General features: G+C 42.6%; 2 protein-coding genes across 2 annotated transcripts; one reads left to right on the top strand and one right to left on the bottom strand.

Annotated features, from left to right (window-relative positions):
* Positions 1 to 867: 867 nt before the first annotated feature.
* Positions 868 to 17,292, bottom strand: slc25a24l (solute carrier family 25 member 24, like). Its single transcript, XM_086086184.1, has 11 exons — positions 17,170 to 17,292; positions 10,002 to 10,296; positions 9,775 to 9,901; positions 6,928 to 7,015; positions 6,267 to 6,378; positions 5,410 to 5,568; positions 3,710 to 3,847; positions 3,534 to 3,644; positions 2,284 to 2,451; positions 2,065 to 2,203; positions 868 to 1,172 (listed from the first exon to the last, which is right to left on the bottom strand). The coding sequence occupies exons 2-11, from the start codon at positions 10,122 to 10,124 to the stop codon at positions 982 to 984; spliced, it is 1,356 nt and encodes a 451-aa protein (XP_085942310.1). The 5' UTR covers positions 10,125 to 10,296; positions 17,170 to 17,292; the 3' UTR covers positions 868 to 981.
* dnajb4 (DnaJ heat shock protein family (Hsp40) member B4) lies at positions 10,921 to 18,467 on the top strand. Its single transcript, XM_086086316.1, has 3 exons — positions 10,921 to 11,381; positions 14,972 to 15,576; positions 17,597 to 18,467. Exons 1-3 carry the CDS (start codon positions 11,171 to 11,173, stop codon positions 17,825 to 17,827), a joined length of 1,047 nt encoding a protein of 348 aa, XP_085942442.1. The 5' UTR covers positions 10,921 to 11,170; the 3' UTR covers positions 17,828 to 18,467.
* The last annotated feature ends 1,471 nt before the right edge of the window (positions 18,468 to 19,938 follow it).

Below are 19,938 nucleotides of genomic sequence, written 5' to 3' on the forward strand. Positions count from 1 at the left end.
GATCTTGTGAAACATTATGGAAGATTACCGGTAGTTGCTGTTTTGTTAGCAAAAGGGGGTTGTACAAAGTATTAACATCATGGGTGCTAAAAATTATGGCTCACATGATGTGATGTAAAATATTTTTTTCTTACTATCATCATTTCCCACACTGAATAAATGCATTTGAATTCAAGGTTGGATTTTCCTCTTTTTCTTTTTTAATTTTTAACATTTTGATCCTACGTTATTTAGGGGGGGAAATATTAGAAGCTAAATAACACAACATATCTATGGAGGGCACTAGAGACTGGGTTCGATTATTTAGTTCTTCATACAGAGTTAAAGAGGGAAAAGATTATCATTCTGCAGCTTGAGTACTTGAGATTCTTTAGAGATAGATGGAGAAGAGTCAGTGACACATTTGCCTGACTTCGGTTCAGAGTATGAATGTAAATATAAATATAACTGACTGACGACTGACCAGTCCAGCGTGTAATACGCCTTTTGCGCCAAGTCAGCTGAAAAAGGCTCCAGCTCACCCGAGACCCTAAACAAGATGGATGGATAGATGATAGAGAACTATAGCTAGAACTAGCTAGATATGTTAGAATCTGCAGCGAACTATAAATATCTAAAATATACATAAGATAGATCAAATAAAATTACAATATGGATCGAAATTATGATTAGTAAGTACATTTATAGATGGGCGGTAATGACATGTAAACAATAGCTCCACACAGTGGAGGACTGTTCAGCGAGACATTTACATCACATAACATTACGCAGAATTTACACACATTTAACAACAACAATCAATTGCTTGTGGTTAGAACAAAATGTTTTTCGGTTGTGCATGAGTCAGACCATCCAATGTGGCTGATCTGAGCAAGAATGACACTTTCTTTTATTGCTTGGAACACCAACAAACACGAGGCAAAGTTTGCATCATTCTTTCTGCTGACTTTGTGACACACAATTCAACGTCTCTGCCAAACCTCATGAGCCCGTGGAGGAAAACATATTTTCAAACATTCTGCATAAGGTGAAGTTCATGAGGGCGCACGGGACGGCCCGCACGAAGCTGGCGCCCATCCCGTTGTAGTACCCCCGTAAACCGTGTCTTTCATATATTCCGACGAGTCCTTGCAGGACATCGGACGACGTGGCGTGCGAGCCCAAGCAGACAGCTGGGAAATAAGAGAGCGGGTGATGGAATTGTCAGAAATCATCAACAACGGTCCCTTTTCCACTGTACAGAACCGTATCAGCAAAACCAAGGACCTGGTCCAATATCGCCATGTATTGGCTTGGTGCGATCACCTACGTATATGCATGAGATGCAAACAAGTGCCGGGCCGCTCACGGATTGAGCCAGTTTGGCAACATTTGAGGATACACCGCGAGAAATGACCAAAATAACGCACATGCTAATGCCTGGCGAGCACAAAAGCACACGGGTGATTTGTCATCGTAGCTTCAGTGTGAAAGTCAAGAATACAGACTGTTAAGTTATTAACATTGTTTTTCAGTTTCAATTTATATTTTAGCCGTTTTGGATTTAGTTATAGCAGTATGGCTCAATGAATAGAATTGTATTATCTGTCTCACTCTCAGAAGAAGGGCAACGGGTTTATTCCATTTGCTATCTTGAAGGGAGTTTTTGCCTGGGGCCGGTCTCTGCCGGTCGGAAGGGAGGCACAGGCTGATTATTATTGTTTTTCTCTAATCTGATTTATACCCATGGGAACAGAGTTGTAAACAAATGTACTGTGGGCTGATGGGAGGAGACTTTTCGTATTCACCGACTTTTCAATAAATAATGATGTGCCGGAGTAGACGACACACAATCTGATGGAACACGGCTTCAGTGTCATCGGTTTTTGTCATCAGAAGCTTCTGATAATTATAATACCTTTGCAAAGGGACTTCTTCACCAGAATCTCACCATTCAGATAATTGAACACGCAAAGAGTACAATACTTAATATTGTCTACTCTAACAAGACTCAACAGAGAATGCTCTACAATTTTGACCAACTGCTAAGTGGACTCGACTGTACGTGTTGATAGAAGCCACTACCTTGCGCCTGCTGCTGTGTTCTTATCACCGCCAGAGGGTAGCTGCTCATTTGTCCGCAAGCAAAGGCCACAAAACTGAAGAAGAAGAGCCTGGAGTCGCTGCTGTGGGCTGGATCGCTTCGGGCCCAGGTCATGATAGACTATAATGGTGGCACAAAATGAAGACTCTGTTAGCGTATCGGGGTTCCCGGACTTGGGCTGCGAGTCGGTACCCAATTACCTGATGGACCGCACACTCCACTCCGGCATACGGGATCATGCAGAGGATGCTGGGCCGAAATCCTCTGTAAAACGAGGACAAGGACTCGTCCCGGTAGATGGAACGGGCGCAAGCCACTACGCCGTGGTAGGCGCCCACGCGCTGCAGGTTGAGCCGCACCTTCAGCACCTGTCGGGACATCACAGAAGGGGAACGCCACAACGTTCTACTTCGCTGAAAAGGTATTTGCTGATAGTATTTAGGTTTTAGATAGAGATAGACCAATATGTTTTTTTCAGAGCTGATACCGATTATTAGTAGCCAAGGACGCAGATAACCAACATTTGGAGCCGATATTCATTTTCACTAAAAAGGAAAATATTGGCATCAAAATTTGAAGAAGAAAAAACTAACTCCAGCTCTTACGTTTTTTTTAAATTTTTAAGCATATGTTTATTGAACAACTTTTAGGGTTTGTACAAATATTGGAGTTAAAAAAAAAAAATCTTAGTCAATAATAGGCAACAAAAAGTTCAGAGATCTTCCAGGGGCTGTAGCATGTCTTCAAAAGTTAAATATAAACTTGAGTAAAAAGCTCCATATTGTCTTCTACAGTAAATAAAGTTTTCCGAAATTTCTCTCTTAAGTATTAAAATATACTTATCTTCGTTTTAATTTCAAACAAAAACAGAAGGTGCACAGCGTCTCTAAAAATTTAAATAATTAGTTCCCTGAAGTTATCACTTTTTCAAATTGATCTGTTATTGGCCGTATAATTCTTCAAAATGGTCGAGATTCTTCACAATGTTGAATATCGGCCCAGCCGATAATTAGTCCATCCCTAGTTTTACAGAATCTCCGTGTAAAAGAGACTTGGGACATACCAAGCAAGAAAGACATCAATGTCTCTGATTGTGGGACGCCGTGTCGCACACAGCTGCCTGTGGAAGAACCACGCTTCACTGGGTTCTGTGTGAAAGACACGGCCAGCTAAATGCTACATCTCGAGCAGTACTTTTTGTAGACTCTCTTCGTAAAGCAGGCTTAGGACCTTCCATCGTGGTATTCTGCAAAATCCATCTTTGCTCTGTCTAAAGGGCAATAATAGCAGATACATGACAGATCTTATATTACGGATTTCATGCAGCAATTTTGTGGGATCTCGAAGAGAAATCGACTTCCGTGTTCCTCAGCCGCTGTGCAAATATGCCCCTTACGCAATAACAACAGAGTTTCTCTAATTGGCAATAGCAATTTGATTGGTGCGATACCTCCAGAGGGTAGAAGACAGCGTGAGCCACGGCGCCGGACACGCACCCCAGGCCAAAGCGCTGCTGCACGCTCAGACTCCCCTGACCTTTGCCCAGCACAGACACCTTCATCTGAACCCAGACAAAGGAACGTTCGTTAGAAACAAGGGAATGGCGACTAGAATTTGAAGACCGACCTGCGCGTAAATGAGACACTGAAGCGTGGACTGCGGCGTCCCTTTCAGGACATTGACAGCATTGCCCTGCCACATCGAACGCAGGCCGCCAACACGAAGCTCCCGGAAGCCTCGAGAGAAAGCCTTGGATCCATAAAACTGCAAAGACAACCAAATCATATGTCATAACAACAACGAGGTGTTCGATTCACATGAAATGTTTTTCGATCCACGTCTCTTTTGCATGGCCTGCAAACGGCGGAATTTTACCATTCACCATTTTGCTATGCGTTCAAGGCACCAACGCGGAAATCAATGTCAAGTCTTTGGCGGTCGTAACAGAAGTGCCTCACAAAAAGATTCACCCGAAAAAATTGTGCATCAGAGTCATGACAGAAGACGAAGCTCAAGTCAGTTGTAAGGTGGCTTTTAAAAAATGGGCAGCGAAGGGGAGGTGAAGTCATTCTAAAGTTTGGGAGCTATGACAGATCAAAACATACTTTGGCACCTCCACGAGCAGCTGGCCAGTTCAACTGGGACGGTGCAACACAGAGAGGAAAGGTGGAACAAGACTTTTTTTGAGATTTGAAAACAGTGATCAGAATCTTAAAGGCACAGCGTGTAATAAGTAACCACTAGAGGTCGCTATAGCACAAAATGCAGCCGAAGTGCATGCATTTAGAACACTATGGTGGCTTAGAGAGAGCACACTTCTCAAGCCGACCACCTCTGCGAGCCCCGGTCGAGCCATTGGGACCACCAGGGCGGACGACATTCGCAAAGTTGTCCTTTAGGTATCTGTAGCAGGAAGATGGCGGCGAAACATGGCAGCCTCTAGTAAAATGAGACTACAGCCATGAAAAATAATAAGTGATTTCTAGACCTATGATTATTAGGGGTGTGCCAAAGAATCGCGATTGTCATTTAATATGATTCAGAATCGATCTTAGATGTCCCAAAATCGCTTTTATTTAAATTATTTTATACTTTGTTTGAGTGTGCCTTTATTGGGAGCGCTGTTCATTATGTACTCGATTTGACCACTTAGGGGCAGTGTGGTTCCACACGGTCTGATACACTGTTAAGTTTTGGCCACATTAGAGAGTAGAAGCAAAACGTCACGATCAAGTTATTCAATAAAAGTTGTTTTTTTGCAGCGTGGAGTCCTTTTTTGAGTGATAAAAGAGCGCACTAATTAGCATTAGCGAGTCCGACTGGAGTAGATCATTACGGTTCCTTGAACATCTATAAATTGAAGCAAAAAGTAATTGTCAATCAAATCATTTTGAATCAAAAATCGTTCTTAATCGAAAATCGATTCTGAATGGAATCGCACACCGAAAAATCGGAATCGAATCGTGAGACATTCAAAGATTCCCACCCCCAATGATTATATAAAACATTTCATATTATTGAAATCAATAATGAGTTTTTAAATTGAATGAATTATTAGTTCACCACTAGATGGTGCTAAAAAATACACACTGGGGCTTTAAAGCCCCAAGTTTGAGACTGCTGGTGTCACGAAGACGCCCGTTTCAAGACTGGACCACTGGGACCCTAAACCATTACTTGGATTTTCTTAAAGTTCTTAGAAGTCGCATCTCTGCAACACATTTGTGCGAAAGAAACACATTTAGGAGGCATAGCAAAGTACAGTACAAAAAAGGGTGCGAAGCCGAATGAGGCTACTGTAAACAAATGCACAAAACCGTGCTGACCTGCAGCTGGGTCTTGAGGCGGTCGATGGGGGCCGTGGCGGTCCGGGATACAGCGTCAGCCAAACCGGCACCAAGAACAAACTTCCTCCATGCGCCAATGCCGGAACTTTCTTCAGGAAACTCGATGGCCAGCGCTCGACTCTCGCCCACGTCGAATACCTGCAAGTCGCAAGCAAGTCAAGCGCAGAAAAGTGAGAAGTGAGCATCATTTGCAAAGCCATTCAAGTACAAGTCGTTCGTCTCTCTTGCGCAGGCAACCCATATTGGAAAGTAAATCCCCCGTGGTTCATTTGTGCCCCCGGTATATCACATATTGATAAAGTGGAAGTCAACCGTAAACATTTCTTGACAATAACATGTTAAATGTGACCTCACGAGTCTAAACATGACATTCTCATTAATATTCCATTTTTGGAATATGAGTTATGTAACAAAATGCAGCCGTTTCTATCCATCTCAGGGGGGCCGCCATTTTGCCACTTGCTGTCGACTGAAGATGACATCACAGTTGCTCAGGGCTCAGGCAACAACCAATCACAGCTCACCTGTTTTCTGAAGCTGCGCTGTGATTGGTTGTTGCCTGAGACCTGCGCAACTGTGATGTCATCTTCAGTCGACAGCAAGTGGCAAAATGGTGGCAGGATTTTGCTGCTTAACTTATATTCCACTAACGCAATATTAACCATACTTAGAACATATTATTGTCCAAAACATTTGTGGGGTTGACTTCCCCTACGTGACTGTTTTTAATGGCTGTTAATAGTGTACAGGCAAGAATCAGAATTCTCCATCTCATGCGTGACCCTAATGAGGACGAGCGCTGTCGAAAACGGACGAACGGATGTTTGGCGTCTCACCAGACTGTGTCGCCACGACGACGCCAGCTCGCCAATGTCGTCCACCGGTTTGAGGATGACGTGCTGCAGGAACTCATCCCAGTCGACCGTCATGGAGCCGTCCGTGTCCATCCTGGCGCGTCACAACGTTGTTAGTCCGCAATGTGATATTAGCTGCTAGCTGCGCGCTAGCGAATGTGCTCGTTGTCATCAGTAACAATAGAGGGACATTCTTGAGAGAATTCCATGCTCGTGAATTTGTGAATGAATATTTTTCTTTTGCAGTGGAACCTCCAAAGTCAACGCCTCCAAATCTGGCGCAATAGAAAACGTGACCCCAAATGTCAGGAAACAGGACACGTCCTTTACTGCGACTACAATCGCACGCACACGTTTACTGGATCGATAAGATGAGGAGCGCCGAGCCAAAAGGATCAAACCACAAAAGCTTGCCAACCAACGGTTTCCTATTCGATTTCCATAGCATGTTTCAAAGTGTAACTAGTTTTCACTTTCTTTTAGTTCTATTGTGGTATATCAGTTAAGGATGTTAAAATACGACTTTAAACTCAGCCTGTGATCCTTTGGGTGAGATTGATTAGACAAAAACATTGCAATGGTGTCGGACTTGGGAGGTTCTGCTGCTGTTCGGTGTCGTGTCGTGGGCAAAAAGAAGTCTTACATTTGTATGACTTCATTGGCGTGGGCCTTGGAAATGACCACTCCTAACTCCTTAAACAAACATATGATGTCCTCCTGGTCAATCAGCCCTGATCAGAAAAGAGACGCACAGCAATTATTGTATGCAACGTAGCACCAGCAATATTTTTGGGTTGACGTATGACGGAAACAAATGGAGACATCCGGTCGGAGCTGCAATTTTTATGGGATTTGCTGTAATCTTATGTCAAATTGTGTCATTTTTGGAGCATTTACGCTAGTGCTGTTTTCACCTGCACATCCATTATGAAATTTACGGTATCTTTATTTTAATCTGCAAATCTGTGTGGGATTGAAAGTAGATTTATTTTTAAACAGTACAATTTTGATCAATTTACTGATGTCAAATTTGATCGTGCACAACATTTGGGGGATTTACGGTAATCTCATTCTAATCCATGCAAAATGTTGGTACATTTTTCCAATTGCTGTGATTTCATGCATACTTTTGAATTTGATAGATTACCATTTTAGAATGCCAATTTAGCTGTGAAAACAAGAGAGAATAAACCTCACAGTTTTTTTATGTGCTCTATAAATACAGAGTTGGGATGATTTCTTTTAATTGTGCTATGGTTGGGTGATTTACAGCAGGTTGTGCAACATCATGAGGTTAAGGATTACCGATGCATTTTTTGAGGGATATACTGTACTATTTTAGGCTGCACAATTTTTGGGAGATTTACGGTAACCTTATTCTAATTTGTGCAATTTTTATGGGATTTGCTGTAATCTTATGTCAAATTGTGTAATTTTTTGAGCATTTACGCTAGTGCTGTTTTCACCTGCACATCCATTATGAAATTTACGGTATCTTTATTTTAATCCCCAAATCTTTGTGGGTTTGAAAGTAGATTTATTTTTAAACAGTACAATTTTGAGCAATTTACTGATGTCAAATTTGTTCGTGCACAACATTTTGGGGATTTACGGTAATCTCATTCTAATCCATGCAAAATGTTGGTACATTTTCCCAATTGCTGTGATTTCATGCACACTTTTGAATTTGATAGATTACCATTTTAGAATGCCAATTTAGCTGTGAAAACAAGAGAGAATAAACCTCACAGTTTTTTTATGTGCTCTATAAATACAGAGTTGGGATGATTTCTTTTAATTGTGCTATGGTTGGGTGATTTACAGCAGGTTGTGCAACATCATGAGGTTAAGGATTACCGATGCATTTTTTGAGGGATATACTGTACTATTTTAGGCTGCACAATTTTTGGGAGATTTACGGTAACCTTATTCTAATTTGTGCAATTTTTATGGGATTTGCTGTAATCTTATGTCAAATTGTGTAATTTTTTGAGCATTTACGCTAGTGCTGTTTTCACCTGCACATCCATTATGAAATTTACGGTATCTTTATTTTAATCCCCAAATCTTTGTGGGTTTGAAAGTAGATTTATTTTTAAACAGTACAATTTTGAGCAATTTACTGATGTCAAATTTGTTCGTGCACAACATTTTGGGGATTTACGGTAATCTCATTCTAATCCATGCAAAATGTTGGTACATTTTCCCAATTGCTGTGATTTCATGCACACTTTTGAATTTGATAGATTACCATTTTAGAATGCCAATTTAGCTGTGAAAACAAGAGAGAATAAACCTCACAGTTTTTTTATGTGCTCTATAAATACAGAGTTGGGATGATTTCTTTTAATTGTGCTATCGTTGGGTGATTTACAGCAGGTTGTGCAACATCAGGAGGTTAAGGATTACCGATGCATTTTTTGAGGGATTTACTGTACTATTTTAGGCTGCACAACTTTTGGGAGATTTACGGTAACCTTATTCTAATTTGTGCAATTTTTATGGGATTTGCTGTAATCTTATGTCAAATTGTGTCATTTTTTGAGCATTTGCGCTAGTGCTGTTTTCACCTGCACATCCATTATGAAATTTACGGTATCTTTATTTTAATCTGCAAATTTTTGTGGGTTTGAAAGTAGATTTATTTTTAAACAGTACAATTTTGAGCAATTTACTGATGTCAAATTTGATCGTGCACAACATTTGGGGGATTTACGGTAATCTCATTCTAATCCATGCAAAATGTTGGTACATTTTTCCAATTGCTGTGATTTCATGCACGCTTTTGAATTTGATAGATTACCATTTTAGAATGCCAATTTAGCTGTGAAAACAAGAGAGAATAAACCTCACAGTTTTTTTATGCGCTCTATAAATACAGAGTTGGGATGATTTCTTTTAATTGTGCTATCGTTGGGTGATTTACAGCAAGTTGTGCAACATCATGAGGTTAAGGATTACCGATGCATTTTTTGAGGGATTTACTGTACTATTTTAGGCTGCACAACTTTTGGGAGATTTACGGTAACCTTATTCTAATTTGTGCAATTTTTATGGGATTTACTGCAATCAAATGTTAACCTGTGCAATTTGGGTGGATTTACAGTGAACTAGTTCTAACCTAAGAAATGTATAAGAGATGATATATTCTTGTTCTATCCTTTTCAACTTTTTGCAGTTTTATTTAAACCTGGGCAAATTTGAGGGGGTTTAAAGGGACTTATTCAACAGGTAAAACTTTTATGTGATTTAAATTAGGCAACTTTCTGGCCTTTTACAGTCGTCTTATTTTAACGTGTGAAACCTTTGTGGGATTTTCACTTTTATAAATTGAGGACAGCTGCATTCGATGGTGCAGGACAGGTGTACCTGATGCTGCGGCGTGTGAGTCTATTTTCTACATGGCCAATAGCTATTTTGTTGACTCTGCTGAACTTGTTTTAAAGTTATCTTTCATTTCATTCATTCAATAATCCATTGCGTTACTCACCACTCTTGTTCTTGTCCAAGTGCTCAAAGCAAATTTTCCATTTTTTCTCCCGGTCCATCATGTAGCTGAGAAACTCCTCGTAATCCAATTGGCCATTGTTGTCATTATCATAGGAGTTAATGACATTCTGTGTGAATGTGTGTGTGTGTGTGTGTGAGAGAGAAGCACATGTTAACTGAGCTGAGGAAAATGAAGTCAGCGTCGTGCAAGCCATACAGCAGCTTTACCTGCACTTTCGCATCCGCCACCGAGATGCCGTGCGAGCCCATTTCACTGTGCAGCTCCGACAACGAGATGAAGCCATCCTGGTTCCGGTCCAGTTTGACAAATAATCCTCGGAACTGATCCATTCGGTGATGCTGATCCGCACTGCGCTGCAGCCTCTCTCACGTGCTGACTCACTGGCAGATAGTAAATCAGGCAATGCACCACACTGTCTTCTTGATGCAGCAGGTGGCGCTGTGTAGTTGCAGCTGGTGGCCACCTGGCCAAATAGGTCCGGAATACCAGCATCTAAATAATCTTTCGAAAAACGAACAAACAAACAAACAAAACACACAATTGTGGTATTATAAATATATAAATTGCATCTGCATTATAAGGTGATGACAGTTCTGGCTGATGCATAAGCTTGTCATGACGTCACAGCCAGTTTCACTTTGGTGATGTACAAACTGGAGCACCAGGATGGTGACTGACACGCCGAGGAATGATGCGCCGAAAACAGCGGCTGACTTCGTGCTGTTGGTGTCACATTAAACGGAGTCAATAAAAGAGGAAGAGGTGTTTAAAAAAATAAAACTGCTTTATTTGATGTTGCACAAGCGATCACTGTAGCCCAAAAAATACGATGGCCGTGAAGTAAGTTTGGATTTTATTATGTAACATTAATCTTACTAAATACTGACATGTATATGCTTTACAGCAGAATATCGGACTAAATGATTAACCGTACACAAGCAAACTCCACCAATCATCACTTGTAATTACATTTTATAAGATACGTTTACGGTGACATTCTCTTTAATTGTCTCTTTTTTTTTAAATGCCGCGCAGTGCTAGTTTCTTTATTTAAAACACGTAACAAAAAATATTGCTTTTAATCCGGAAGCCGGAACCGGAAGTCACCGACTGTCAGACGTCGAACTTGACATACGATGGACGCCGCAGAGGGAGGGAGATGCGAGGCTATTTAAAGCGTCACCCGGCATCAACCACAGGAGGGAAAAAGAATCATAACGAGCAGCAACACATTCTCGGCGTAAGATGATTCACCGGCTCGGCGAACGCTAGTCCGGAGTCAATTGGAACCCACAACCTCCGGCGAACACAATCAGCTGCCTTCCGTCTTTTTCCTTTTTTCATCACCGTTAAGGCGACGGACAAACCAACCGAAATGGGAAAAGATTACTATAAAATGCTCGGCATCAGCAAAGGAGCCACGGAAGAGGATATCAAGAAGGCTTACAAAAAGCAGGCGCTGAAATGGCACCCGGACAAGAACAAGTCGGCGGCGGCCGAGGACAAATTCAAGGAGATCGCCGAAGCTTACGAGGTCCTCAGCGACCCCAAAAAAAGGGACATTTACGACCAGCACGGCGAAGAAGGTGACGTCCTTTCAACTGTCCATCATCTGCCGCGTTCGATATCGCGATGTGCTGTCCGTCGATACATAGTTCGGGCAAAGAAATGTCGCTTTCCGACAAACAATCGATCCGTTTGAAGTGTGTGACAAAAAAAATGCATGTCGTCGCAATGTAGCAAATATTTTTCATATCTACGTGTGTCAAATATCTTAAAATCGGAAATGGGATGTCAAATGTCAGTTAGTATATGAGGCTATTTTTCTACAGTATTGAATTGATACACAAGTTGCAACTATCAGTTCTCGGGTGAGGATAACTAATCAATATGTATCGTATCGTTTTCTCTTGCGATATTGTAGCAAAACGTTGTGACAAAATGCAGGTCCAAAATATTGCCGTGACCGATCATATGTTTCTGTTACGGGACAGCTTTGGCACACAATCGTCTAATATTGATCGGTTTTAACACTGAGCGGGATAAAAATATTGATACTGTGACAAAGCCAATCGTTTTCTTAAACGATCTCGTATCAATAGTCGACAGGGTTGGGTCAAAATACACGCAGAAAAAATTGTGATTATATAATTGTCTCTCGTGATTCATTATCAATACACAAGTGTCAAAACTAGGATGGGATAATTTATTGATATGGTCACGTGATCGTATTGATACATGAACGTCGAATCTTAGCACGTCACGTTGCAATCGTATCGTTTTCTTAACGAATTTTGTAGCGATACTCTGGGGTCAAAACTCACAAAGATGAAAAATCGATCGTGTGATGTGTTGTAGCTTTTCCAGTATGGATCAATTTTCATTTGGCGTGAGACAAAATATGAATATTGGATTGTGTTCCCTAAACATTTTAGACGAAACAATCCGCCCATTTTGCATTACTGAACTCAAAGTTGTAAGACTTTGTACACAAAAGTATCGTTCCCAAATCTGTCGTAATCCGTGTTGGTCAGCACTTCTCCTTTGCCAATCATCTGTCGGCCTCGCAGGTGTGGCTATCAAGATACCGACTACGATACTGACTACGATACTTACTGCGATGATTGCACAGGTGATCTTTCGGCTACTCAAAAATGTGCAGTTATCTCGCGCGTCGCAACGTCACAGATGGCGCACGTTTTGAGGCCGCACATCGTTGGCAGGTCGACTGCAGGAATGTCCGCACCGCTGTTGCCCGTCAGTTTGAATCGTCATCTCTCGACGAGAATCGGTCTCAAAAGAATTTGGCGGTCCAGGACCTCCGCAAACCAGCATCTTCACCTCTCGGGTTAATTGTTGCGCCATCACTTCGCTTAACCGAAACGTACTCGTCAGACGTACGTCTCATTAGGCACGTTTTGGGTTGCTCTGGATCGGCGTCGGCGGCAGCGTGTTTCAGTTGCCGGCAATGTCCGGCGATGTCGTGCAGCCATTGAAGAAGAGTGGAACGACATTCCACAGGCCGCAATCAACAACCTGATCAACTCCATGCGTGTAAAGGAGATGCGAAACCGCACGTTTTGGAGTGGCCTTTTTATTGTATCAAGATAATCGGGGGTGTTTTTGCCACGATTTTGAGTTTGAACCTTCCTGACAAAACGCCCGACGACACTCTTAAAACTGCTGGCTCACAAATAACCCAAAAAATTGGACTGACCCAACTTTCTGGGTTACAATCGCAACAACAAACCCAAGAACCATAACCCAAGAAATTGGTTTGTTTAGTTACAGAACAACCCAAAGTTGGCTCAAACGAACCCAAGTAGCAGGTCGGTCCATTTTTGGACCAAAATTGGGTTATTTTTGAACCGGCAGTTTTTTTTCTTCTTCTTCTTTTTTTTAATAAAGAGCTCAGTATTGTTCATTCGGAAATGTCATCATCATTGCTCTTTATTTTATTTTTTTATTATTATTATTATTTTTTTTTTTTTTTGTGTGTGGGTGTGTGTGGGTGAGTATGTGTATGTGCGAACCGGCAGTTTTAAGGGTGTACCTTATGTTTTATAAGATCATCCTATAAAATTGTCCTTCCTGTTTCGGGTGGATTAAGAGTGAATTTGTCCCGATAATAGGGTGCGAAATGTGTCTTACATATTAACGCTTGAATATTTTTGACCCCAAATTCTTAATACAGTATTTATGGGGAAAGCCGTCTACTTTCAAGTCATTTGATAGCAAATGTTAACTTTGTATACATTTTTACTGTTTTATTTTATATTTTAGCCATTTTGTATTTAGTTATAGCTGTGTAGATGTAGGTATAATTATGTTAACTCAGTATGGCTGAATGAATAGAAATATATTCTTATCTGTGTTATTTTCATGAGAAAGAGCAACGGGTCTGTCTATTCATTCGTTATCTAATAGGAGGGCCGGACTCTGCTGTGTCGGAAGGGAGTCAGGCTTATTGTTATTATATTTTTTCTAATCTGATTTATACCCATGGGAACGGATTCTCTTGTATTCATTCAGTTGTAACCAGGTGTATTGTAGGCTGATGGGTGGAGACTTCTAGTCTCCCACTTTTCTGAATAAAGGATGATGCTACGGGGAGCCGAGCACACAATTCTGAACAAACCGCTTGAGAGTTCAATTGTTGTCAATCAAAAGCTTTTGATTCCTTTGCAAAGGGACTTCTTCACCAGGATCTCACCATTCAGTTAATTGAACACGCAAAGAGTACAATACTTAATATTGTCAACTCTAACACAACGTAGCCGATCAAAGAAGCGCTCTGACTGACAAAGAAGCAGATCATGCAAAACGGTGATATTGTCCCGTGGCATTATGGCAAAAACGCTGTACTTTACCAATACTTTGGAACGAAAGGGACCGCCACAACGTTTTAGGTTATTCACTGAGCCCAAAAAGTTGGGTCAAAATGAATAATTGATTTCATTTATTTGTGTACTTTTCACTCTAAACTAAAAAACTGTTGGGTACAAAATAATCCAAGTTCAGTCAAAAAGTAGCAGATGCAACATTTTGTGTTATTAAATTTGACCCCACTTTTTGGGTTAAATGAATAACCCACAAAATAACTCTTTCTTTCTTTCTTTCTTTTTTCTTTCTTTCTTTCTTTCTTTCTTTTTTCCTTTCTTTCTTCCTTTCTTTCTTTCTTTCTCTAAAAACAGTACAAAAAAAACTGGACCCAAAATTGACAGATCCCATACTTGGGTCAATTTGTCCCTTTTCTACTTTAACCCCCCCCCCCCCCCCCCCCAACGCACACACACGCACGCACGCACGCACGCACGCACGCACACACACACACACACACACACACACACACACACACACACACACACAAAGGATTGTTACAAAACAACACCAAAAATTGAGTTGTTTAAATGCATAAAACAAAACCAGACTTGGGTCTGTTTGTACAAAAAAATCAAATCAAAAATTGAGAAAGTTGGGTTATTTTCCACCGAACTGTTTTTCGAGTGACGACCAGTCAAAACCGTTGGCAGTTGCACGCTTCCTTAGCGGGCTCCTAAATAGCGTATCATGTTCTCAAATGATGCATAGTTGGGACAAAACACAATCGGGTCATTCTGTCCTCGCAACCTTCCGAAAGGGGAAAGGTAACTTGTTTGTCCCTTTTGTCCTTCAGGTCTCAAGGGAGGAAGCGGCCCTCCCGGCGACAGCCAAGGCAACGCCTTCACGTACACCTTCCACGGCGACCCGCACGCCACCTTCGCCACCTTCTTCGGCGGCTCCAACCCCTTCGAGATGTTCTTCGGCCGCAAGGCGGGAAACGCGCGCGACGACGAGGACATGGAGGTGGACGGGAACGACCCCTTCGGCCCCTTCGGCGGCTTCAACCTGAACGGATTTCCCCGGGACGCGCACTCGGGCCCGGGCGGGCAACAGCAGCAGCAACAGCAGCAGCAGCGGCGCAAGCAGGACCCGGCCATCGTCCACGAGCTCAGGGTCTCCCTGGAGGAGGTCTTCCACGGCTGCACCAAGCGGATGAAGATCTCTCGCCAGCGGCTGAACCCGGACGGCAGGACCCTGCGCGCCGAGGACAAGATCCTCACCATCGAAATCAAACGAGGGTGGAAGGAAGGGACCAAGATCACGTTCCCGCGCGAAGGGGACGAATCGCCCAACGCTATCCCGGCGGACATCGTGTTTGTCATCAAGGACAAGCCGCATCCGCACTTCAGGCGGGAGGGTTCCAACATCGTGTATCCCGTCCGGGTCAGCTTGCGACAGGTGAGACGCCAACCTGGCCCAGATTGATAACGCGCCGTCCTCAACTCACTCACTCCCAAAAGCGTATAAATACGTTCTATTTGAAATATTGCTTTTTTTATGCAACAGCATACAGAAGGCTTTGATGCAGCCTCTGAACTGAAGAGAATGGTTGAATTAAAGGTAGTTATAACAAAGACGGCCAGCAGGTGGCAGCATAATATAAGAGATCAAACAGGGCTTTGTTGCAAAAAGGCTCTTTCCCGCAGTGTTTTAAATAGATTTGTGAATAATGATGAAACTTGGCTATATTCGAATGCTAATTGCTGCAAATCGGAAACAGATACTGTTTTTTCCTTTGTGGCTTCCATGTTTTTATAGAAACAGAACACACTATTATGTGGGCCTTGCAATATCAGTCAAAATCCAGTAAAACAGCCGGGAGCAAAGGGGGTTGCTTCAGTCAAAATGGCTACGAGTGAATGGGTTAATGTCATTATACAGCAACACAGGATATTTTGAAAGAAAACAGCTACGATACAGACTGTCAGTCATCAAATCAATTGTATCGTTTTCTGTTCATGATACAATTTCGATACACAAGTCTCAACTATCAAACTGTTTTTACGAGATGGGGGCAAAATATTAGTATTGTGACATATATATTTATATATAGTATTGATACTTCCGGAATAGTTAGGGAAAAATATTGATATCATTGCTTCTTTGCCAATATCGTTATTTAGAGTATCATTTTCTATCACAGTACAGAATCGATCGACATGTCAAATATCATAGTATCAAATGTTTGATATCAAAAATCAACTAAACTTGCAATGTATAATTTTTTTCTCACAGTACTGAATCGATAAACAAGTGTCAGCTCGTGATCAAGTATCGATACCTAGGTGGGAATATTGATATCATCTCTCTCATGGTACAATATTTTACACAAGCATCAACTGCCCATGAATTTCAAGTAAGGAAGTTACAAAATATTAATATAGTTATTTAGCGTATCATTTCCCCTCACAGTACAGTAACTAAAGCGAGCCACATCTCAAATATCATAGTATCAAATATTTTATGTCAAATATCAGTCAAACTTGACCGATATTGTATTCTTTTTTTCCTCACAGTTCGGTGTCGCTATACAAGTGTCAGCTCGCAATCCATTTGAACTCGTTGTGGGGGAAAAAAATATCGATATTGTAATGTATAGTATCATTTTCTCGTACGGTACAGTATCTCTCGACAAGTGTACAATATCGTCAAATCATAGTATCAAATATTTGATATTAAAGATCAGTAACCAGTAGTTAAAAAATGTCAATATCGCAATCTTTCTTTTCTCCCTGTATTGAATCGACAACTGTACAATATCATGATTGGTGTATTTTTTTGGGGGTGGATCTCTGTGTGAAAGTTGCTAAATGCTAACTTCCTAGCCTAGCATTATTCCTAACTGACACATTTTTCCATCTTTGGGAATACTATCGGAGCCGTACGTGTTGAACGGGTATCCCGCAATTCCTGGGATGTGCGGGAAAATGCATACAGTTCCGGCAAAATCCCGCCTTGGCTGGGTTCCGCGTAAAAGACAACGGCGCTTACCTGCACTTGTGGATATTTGTCACTTGACACGAGCGACGGGCGGCAGAACTAATCAAATGTGCGAGAGAATATCACTATGGGAAACAGAGTGTGATTAAATGGTGTTTAAATATTTGTTCCGACGACTCCGAATGAATCACAGTCAGAGAGAGAGAGAGAGAGAGAGAGAGAGCGAGCGAGCGAGCGAGATTCATATCTGTGCAGCGAGTAGGAGGAATGGTAAAAATACATGACGGGATCGTGCTCACAAGTGGGCGGACGCAGGAGCAGGTGCGATTTGTCAATGCCGACGAGGCACATCACGTACCGTAAGAAGGACTGGAAAGCGCCCGACGCGACAAACGCGGCTCAAGATCATCGGGACCGTTTTTTCGGGGCCAAAAGTCGGCCGACGGGCTTGTTGATGTTTTTCTTCTTCTCTCCGCAGTCGTTGTGCGGCTGCTCGGTGACCGTGTCCGCCATCGACGGCAACACGTGCAACATGAAGATCACCGACGTGGTGAAGCCCGGCATGAGGAAAACGGTGGCGGGCCAGGGTTTGCCCCTCCCCAAAAACCCCGAGCAGAGAGGAGACCTGGTGGTGGAGTTTGACGTGAACTTTCCGGAAACGTTGCCCGGCAACGCCAAAGATGTGCTGAAGCGCCACCTTCCCACTTAGGGCGACCCCCGGCTCGCACTTGCCCGGACGCATGTGCAATCTCTATTTCGGACATTTTCATTGAATTATTATTATTATTTTTTTTATAAACCCCACGCATGCTGCCACACGGATGGAAGCCCGAACCTTCGATGCACATTGGCCTCCTCCCCCGCCATCACAAGCTTTCGACCATCAATGTCCCGCGCTTCGTGCCAAACGACAATCTCACCCTTTCATTCGAATGCGACAGCACATGATTGTGCTTGCATTTGAAAATAAATATTTCCATACGGACGCCGCCTTTAGCTAATGGTCCTATGCGAAGTTAGCATCGCATTATTAGCGTACACGGTAATAGGGTTTCCCAGATTGAGATTCAGGGGCCCAAAATAGTTCGCCAGAACATTTCTGGGGACTGCAGTGTGAATTCAATGTTGTATTATTAGCATTTATTGCATCAGGGTCGCCCAAATGGATGTTCAGGGCCCGATTTTGGGGGCGCCTCTGCGAATCGAACGATGTTTTATTAGCCTACACTGTCACGATGTTGCCCATATCGAAGTTCGGGGTCACAAAATGATTCGCAGGCACATTTGTGGGTGCTCCGCCTTCCATTTAGCACCGCATTGTTAGCGAAATACATCAGGTTTGCACAAAATGGCTCACGGGTGATTTTTTTGAGGTTCCTCTCTGAGGAACACTAAATGATTTGCGTTCGGGGCCCAAAACGGTTTCTCTCTCTCTATCTCGCTGTCTGTCTGTCTATCGAGTCTCTCTCCCTTTCTCTCTTTTCCCTCTCTCTCTCCCCTCTCTCTCACTCTTCCTCGCACTCTCTCTCCCCTTTCTCTTCCTTACTCTTCTCTCTCCCTTCTGTCCCTCTCTCTCTCTCACTCACACTCTTTTCTCTCTCTCTCTCTCTCTCTCTCTCCCCTCTCTCTCACTCTTCCTCACTCTTCTCTCTCCCTCTTCTCTCCCTCTTCTCCCTCTCTCACATACTCGCACTCTCTCTCTCGTTTCTCTTCCTTACTCTTCTCTCTCCCTTCTGTCCCTCTCTCTCTCACTCACACTCTTTTCTCTCTCTCTCTCTCTCTCTCTCTCTCTCTCCCCTCTCTCTCACTCTTCCTCGCTCTTCTCTCTCCCTCTTCTCTCACTCTTCTCCCTCTCTCACATACTCGCACTCTCTCTCCCCTTTCTCTTCCTTACTCTTCTCTCTCCCTTCTGTCCCCCTCTCTCTCTCACTCACACTCTTTTCTCTCTCTTTCCCCTCTCTCTCACTCTTTCTCGCTCTTCTCTCTCCCTCTTCTCTCACTCTTCTCCCTCTCTCACATACTCGCACTCTCTCCCCTTTCTCTTCCTTACTCTTCTCTCTCCCTTCTGTCTCTCTCTCTCTCTCTCTCTCACTCACACTCTTTTCTCTCTCTCTCTCTCACTCTTCCTCGCTCTTCTCTCTCCCTCTTCTCTCACTCTTCTCCCTCTCGCACATACTCGCACTCTCTCTCCCCTTTCTCTTCCTTACTCTTCTCTCTCCCTTCTGTCCCCCTCTCTCTCTCACTCACACTCTTTTCTCTCTCTCTCTCTCTCTCTCTCTCTGACTGAGTTCAACTGAGGCAATGAATTGAGCTAGCAAGCTTGCAGTTTTCAGCTGCTGCTTTCCACCTGCCAACACTTTACATGACACTTGTGCCCACCAGGGGACGCTACATCACTCATCACGACTGAAATTTGGGAGTGGCCCCTCAGAGGGCTGAACTCGTGAATGTTGAGACCTTGCAAGGGGCCTCATTTGTTTTTAGCTTCAGCAACTCCATTATCAGTCAACAAGTACTTTTACACATACATGAAATACTTAAAATCGTTCTTATACATTGAGATAACGCACTAATGCTGCATTTCTAAAAGTAATGGCCTACTCGAGTAGCTCAATGAACACCAGTCTCACCAATTGACACGAAATGGGGTTGACTTTTCTGTCATAACAAGGATGAATTTGAATTTGAATGGATTTTGATGCATGAAAAACTCTCAGGGACCCACGGCCCAAGTTGTTTTTTCCATTTTGGTTAACAGTTTTTTGAGGTTCAAATTCTGCGGTTTGTATTTCGCAATTGGCCCAAATGAGCCTCAATCCA

This window comes from Leptonotus elevatus, chromosome 1 (genome assembly GCF_054856555.1).
Source record: "Leptonotus elevatus isolate MCC_2025b chromosome 1, RoL_Lele_1.0, whole genome shotgun sequence".
Classification (NCBI taxonomy): domain Eukaryota; kingdom Metazoa; phylum Chordata; class Actinopteri; order Syngnathiformes; family Syngnathidae; genus Leptonotus; species Leptonotus elevatus.

Excerpts from the sequence above, each read along its gene's own strand:
- slc25a24l (XM_086086184.1), bottom strand. The coding sequence starts at position 10,124 with ATGGATCAGTTCCGAGGATTATTTGTCAAACTGGACCGGAACCAGGAT. Across the intron at positions 3,848-5,409 it reads GCCTCAAGACCCAGCTGCAG|TTTTATGGATCCAAGGCTTT; the intron begins GTCAGCACGGTT and ends TTGTCTTTGCAG. Across the intron at positions 1,173-2,064 it reads AACACAGCAGCAGGCGCAAG|CTGTCTGCTTGGGCTCGCAC; the intron begins GTAGTGGCTTCT and ends CTTATTTCCCAG.
- dnajb4 (XM_086086316.1), top strand. The coding sequence starts at position 11,171 with ATGGGAAAAGATTACTATAAAATGCTCGGCATCAGCAAAGGAGCCACG. Across the intron at positions 11,382-14,971 it reads CGACCAGCACGGCGAAGAAG|GTCTCAAGGGAGGAAGCGGC; the intron begins GTGACGTCCTTT and ends TTTGTCCTTCAG. Across the intron at positions 15,577-17,596 it reads TCCGGGTCAGCTTGCGACAG|TCGTTGTGCGGCTGCTCGGT; the intron begins GTGAGACGCCAA and ends TTCTCTCCGCAG.